The sequence below is a fragment of the Phocoena sinus genome, chromosome 8, assembly GCF_008692025.1.
Source record: "Phocoena sinus isolate mPhoSin1 chromosome 8, mPhoSin1.pri, whole genome shotgun sequence".
Classification (NCBI taxonomy): Eukaryota; Metazoa; Chordata; class Mammalia; order Artiodactyla; family Phocoenidae; genus Phocoena; species Phocoena sinus.
The window spans coordinates 55,744,624-55,750,623 of NC_045770.1; the positions used below are offsets into that span (position 1 = coordinate 55,744,624).

Below are 6,000 nucleotides of genomic sequence, written 5' to 3' on the forward strand. Positions count from 1 at the left end.
ATTCCATATCATAAGTTACATGACAAGAAGGCAAGTACTACTCAAATTACTCTAGATAAGTTCTTCTACAAAGAAATAACACATTTTAATTCTCAATGTTTGTAATGTTTTAAATTACAGTGTACTAAATAAATATTAGTTTTAACATTTTTTCCATTTCTCCATATATTTATGACTAACAATAAGAGGATTTACAATGTTTGACAAAAATGTGTAAAGGTCACGGAGTACTCATAACTTTTCTCATTGATTATGAAGATTTCTTTGCCAGGTTTTAACTTGCATGGTCATTTGTATTGTCCCATACTACCATGCAAAGTACCTGTAACTTCTGGCACATCAAGGCACTTAGTATTTCACAACTGAAGAGAAACTGGCTACCTTTTCCCCTCATTCTTACAATCCACCCAAGCAAAAAAGGAATATGAGCTCATCTTGGATGACGTTAAGAAGACAGCGTTTCAGGTTTTTCAGTGACTGAGAACTGTTGCCATCTTTACATGCAATTCCCCGAACTTATATTACCCAAAACACACACACCCCAATGCCGAAAGATAGGTTTCCTGAATAGTTATTCAATTTGTCATCTGTGATAGTATATTAGTCATGCTTGTCTTCATCCCCTGCAGGCAGGGTCAAAACAATGAATGTGTGATAGAAGTAATATGGTATAGTAGCTTTAGAGTCAGACCTCAACTTGAATACTACCTCTACCCCACTTTTTGCAACCTTAGATAAATTATTTGTTAGAGTTTCAATTTCCTAATCTGTGAAATAAGGATAATAATGCCTTCTTTTTGGAATTATGGTAAATATCGAAAAAGATAAGATATATGAAGTGCTTAGCAAAGTGTGGTACATAGTAAGCACTTAGATATAGCTATTATCACCATTATTATTATTCTGAATATTTCTATCATTATTGTAAATATTATAATGATGATAAAGTTGCATTTGTTTTAAACACATTAATCAGCCTATTTTTCAAAGATCAAGTCTCTTACTCAAAGATATGATAGACACACACCACTTGCTGGCTGAGAAGGTTGACCTCAACCTCCTCCAGATCATTTTCTCCCAAGGTACAAGTGCAAAGGGCTGCCAACACTCACTCATCCTGTTCTTGCAACCCCTGATTCCTATGTCAAAACCCTCCCTGCCAGCTGCTCAGAGTTTCCTCTTCTGAGGTCATTAAGAACTAAAGCCATTTCCCATTTCTCAGAGCTATCTGTCAGAACAGTAGTATCTTGCTGTCTCATAACTCACATGACTTAACTGTCAGTCTTCTCTTTTGATTCTAATCCCAGTTTTCTCTTTGGATTCTAATCCTTCATTCTAAACTAAGAGTCATTATTACCTATATTGACCCATAAAGCTGCAAAGGACCTAAAGGCCAACTAAAGCCAACCCCTTTTCTCTACCAAACAATTAATTCCCCCTAAAATATCCATGTGAGTTAGTTGAACAAGGTCTGTTTGAACACTTTCAGTGACAGCAAGCCCTCTAGCTCTCAAATCAACCCATTCAACGATTATAACTTTAAAATTTTCCTTACGTTGAAGCAAAATCTCTCCCCTTACAGGCAGTTTCCACCCATAGGCTCTAATTCCACATTCTAGAGAAATACAGAAAGCTTAACTGCTCTATATTACAGCCCATTCAACATTTTAAGGACCCTGAGTTTCACTCTTCCACATTACAAATTTCTAGTTCAGAAAGCACAATTTTAAGTCCCTTCTCTCGTGGACCTCCTCTGGACCATGTATGGGCTTGCCAATGTGATCTAACAGCAAACTGATAAAGCACTTCCTTTGCCAACATTTGAGCTGCCGAGTAATTATACTACGAATGTACCCCTTTGCCCATATTCATCCATTATTATATAAAAATTATTAATTTAAGCTAGTAGTCCAGGAAAAGTAACTCTCAGCCTAAATCACAGTTTAAAGGGAATAGTACTGAAAGTCTTAAAAACTACCAAAAGAGTTCTCTTTTTTTTTTCTTTTTTAATCCTAGCCAATTACTGGGAATGCAATAAAGTAGGATCAGCTGGCATGAAAGTCTTGCCTCTTTCCTACAACGCCAAACACATGTCTGGGACAAAGACCCAACAATGGAAAGGTTAGCTAAAAAAGAGTTTTGCTTCATGTCCTGAGAAAGTTGAGCCAATTAAAAGAAGGCAGTAATAGTGAGTCAAAAAATATCCTCTGTACCTTGCCAGAAGCAGGTACCTGAAGAAGGATCAAATGCTGTGCTCTCAAAACTTGACCACAGTAAACTACAGAAAAAGAAGTGGCAGATTTTTCCTGTTCCTAGCCTGGAAGGAACAATCATCTGGGGAAACACACACACACAGCACCCAAGGGGCCAGTCAGGGGCAGCAGCTGGAGGAGAATTCTTCCCCAAGTCCTCAGAAGGTGTAATCAGTGCAAGTAGCGTCCTCAGAAGAACCTTAACCTTCGTCAGGTAGTCGGAGAGGAGGCAGAGTGGAGTAGGGACTTGATCCCTTGTGCTCTTAGGAACCTGGCACGAGCCGGAAGGTACAGACTAGCTGCTGCCTTCTACTCCTGGTGCAAGGAGACAGCTGAATGATCGTACTCAGAAAGGAGGTGATCGCTGGTACCCGAAGATATCCTGGGTGAGACTGGGCTGGGGGGTAAGGGTTGGGGGTCGGTATCTGAGACCGGGAAAACCGTTCCCTGGAGGTGACCGAAGGAGGACTCACAGGAACAGAGAACGAGGAAGGGAAAGACCGCGTTTTCACGTATTTGGGGGAAGACTGAGCTAGGACCTGTTCCCTTCTCCTGTGCCCTTGCGATGAAGGTGGTGGCAGCAACAGTAGGCGCAGGTGTCCCGGGCCCTCATTCAAATGAGCAGAGTCCCCCACTGTCCCAAGCTCTACTCGGGCTGCCCCCACTTGCCCCTCAGGCAGCGAAATCCCCATTCCCAACCCTGCCCCTCAGGCTTCCCCTAAGGTCCAGCAGGGGCTCTCCACATCTCTTCCGCTCCCCAACCTCGAGGCCCCCCTCGACCCGTCCAGACCGGCCCTCCTCACCCGCCACACTGGATTCCCCTAGCTGCTGCCTTCCTCCGCAGCATTCCCGTTCCTGTCCCCTGGCCCGGTCTCCCCACGCCACCTCCCCGGGCCAGGCCCCGTGCCTCCCCCAGCGGCCAGGTCCGCCCTGTCCCTTCCTCACGCGGCGTCTCCCCTTCAGACCGGCGCCCTCCCTCCCTCGCTCCCGCCTCAGGCCGGCACCCGCACTCACAGAACTCGGCGATGTACCAGGTCACCGTGTAGTTCTCCTCGCACCAGTCCAGCGTGGAGGTCGTGGGGCCCCAGTAGCCCTCGCGGTCTCCGGCCGGAGCCATAGCGTGCGCCGCCGCCGCCGCCCAGGCGCTCCGCTCGTTGCGCTCGGTTCCGCAGATTCCCAGGCCGGCTCTGGCCCTGCTGGCGCGCTAACCTCGCGCTCCACCCGCTCTCCCTCCCCGAGGGGCGGGGCCCGGTGCCGTCAGAGACCCGCCCGGCCGGAGACCCCGCCCACCGCAGCCGGGGCAGGGCCCAGCCGGAGGGCGCCGGGACTGCCCTGCCCCCTCCTTTCCAGGGAAGGGGTGTGAGCTGGGCCACCGGCCCCGCCTCGACACGCCCTTGACTGTGGGTTGGGCGTTCCTGACATCCCCGAGGCTGTTTTCTATCTGGATGCTTGAGCTTCAGTGTGTGTGCGGCGGGGGGTTGATTTTACTGCGGTGGGAATGGGATGAAGTCTTCAATCAAGCCCTGGCTTGATGAAACCAGTGCAGAGAGGCACCACAGTGTCTTTCTTCGGCCGCAGGCCGGAAAAGGAGCTCAGAAACCGAATACTCCCAGCCCCACTGGTGACTCCCAGGAAATAATAATTTTCTGATAAAGGTATAAGTGTCACCTGGGAACAAAGGGAAAGGGCAACAAACCCCGGACCGAGCAAAAAGAAGGGGTGGGGGGGACTTTGGGATCCTAAAAAACAGTGCAGCCAGAGCACTACAGCAGAGTTTACCTGCTTCCGTTTGGGCTTCCAAGCTCAGAAGTTTCTACCTTCTAGCAATCTATAATTGTGTCCTACTCTTAAGGCAACCAACAGCCTCCCCTACTACCAGCCTCAAGACCCTAATACTTCACAGAGCTGCTGGAAGGATCTTTTTAAAACACAAATGCAACCGCCCCCTGCCCCTTGTGTTCAGTTACATCGAACTCTTCCCTAGCTCAGAATGTTTAGGGTCCACTCCCACCTTCCTGCCTTTGCTCCTGCAGTTCAGCTGGGACTGCCTGCCTTCGTCTCTTCTCCATTTAGCTAATTTCCACTCGTCCTTTAGAATCCAACTTCCTGAAACCCTCCCTGACTCTCACCCCCAAGGGCTCCCTTGACCTTTGCTCACATCCTCCAGTGATAGATACATCCTGATCTGAAAGTTTGATTTCCCTTCTTTGTGGTCCTAACACCCAGAACTCCACCTGACCAAGCAGTTTGAAATGAAGAGTATAGTTAAGGATGACACAACTGCTATTTTCTAAAGAAATAAGTCAATTAAGGTGTAATTGAAGGTAAAAAAAAAAAAACAAGGAGAGATGAGGCACCCACACAGCCTCTCTACAAAGTGACCCTACCGGATGACAGAGGCAGAACCTTTACTTGCAGGGTGCAAATCCTAGGAATAGAGGCTGTGTTTTAATAGAAATAGTGGGATATCGAAATTTTTCTTTTGAACAGCAGACATTGAGCTTCTGCTATGTACCCTGCCTTTGGCTGAGTGCTAGGAACACATGGAGGTCAACAGTAAAGATTCAAGATGGCAGTCTCCAGAGAGATTAATAAAATTGAGGTGTGGGAAAACGTCTATTTCTAGTCATTTTTTATCTTGTCCTCTAAAGTTTCTGTCTCATGTGTATTCTTAATATGTATATTAATCATAAGTGTATATAATTTATAAATGAATAAATATACATATATTTGTATACTCATAATGAATATGCAGAAATACATACTAAAAGTGATTTGCTGATGAGGGTACAATAAAAACTGTAGAGACCACAACTGTAGACTGTGATAATACTTGCTAGGAGTAAAGCAAAAATTAAGGTTTTGTGGGAGCCCTTATGTGGAAAGAACCCCTAACTCAGCCAAATGACTCAAAGCAGGGGATGAGGTCTTGGCTAAATTAATACCTTGTCACATCAACAGTTACAGGGAGGTGGGACCTACCATGACCAGGACAAAATTTAGAGGAGAAAAATTGATTTTTCTCACCAAGGCAAACGGTGCACTGCAGTAGTATCACTCAGAAAACACAAATGTATTTCATAGGTCCTTCAGCAATGTCTGTCCTCCTTTCTCTCTTTTCTAAAAAACTACCCCCCGCCAGTATAAATGCAATGCATGGAAATGTAAGGAACCCAGAACAGCCAAAGCTATCTCGAAAAAGAACAAAATTGGAGGACTTACACTTCCCGATTTCAACACTTAATACAAACCTACACTAATCAAGACAGTGTAGTACTGGCATAAGGATAAACATGTAGATCAATGGAATAGAACTGAGACTCGAGAAATAAAAACTGTAAATTTATGGTGAGTTGATTCTCAACAAGGATGCCAAGGGAACCAATAGTCTTTTCAACAACTGGTGCTGTGACAACTGGATATCAATATGCAAAAGAATTAAATTAGATTTCTTCCTGCCATAATAAACAAAATTTAACTCAAAATGGATCATAGACTTACATGTACGAGCTAAAACTGTAAACTCTTATAAGTTTATATAAAAGTAAATCTATTGTGTAACCTAGGGTTAGACAGTAGTTTCTTTTATAAATACCAAAAACACAGGTGACAAAAGAAAAAGTAGATGAACTGGACTTCAACAAAATTTAAAACTTTTGATACAAATGATACCAAAAATAGGAGAAAACGTTTGTAAATCATATATCTGATAAGAGACATATTCTGAATATATAAAGAACTCCTATGA

The 6,000-nt window shown here is 44.5% G+C and overlaps 1 protein-coding gene across 2 annotated transcripts in view; it reads right to left on the bottom strand.

Annotated features, from left to right (window-relative positions):
- Positions 1–3,449, bottom strand: part of ACER3 (alkaline ceramidase 3) — a 192,024-nt gene extending 188,575 nt beyond the window's left edge. For both annotated transcript variants that reach the window (XM_032640732.1, XM_032640731.1), the window contains exon 1: positions 3,267–3,449. In XM_032640732.1, the coding sequence (XP_032496623.1) occupies positions 3,267–3,369 (103 nt within the window). In that variant the 5' untranslated portion in view covers positions 3,370–3,449. The remainder of the gene's footprint in view (positions 1–3,266) is intronic.
- Positions 3,450–6,000: the final 2,551 nt, after the last annotated feature.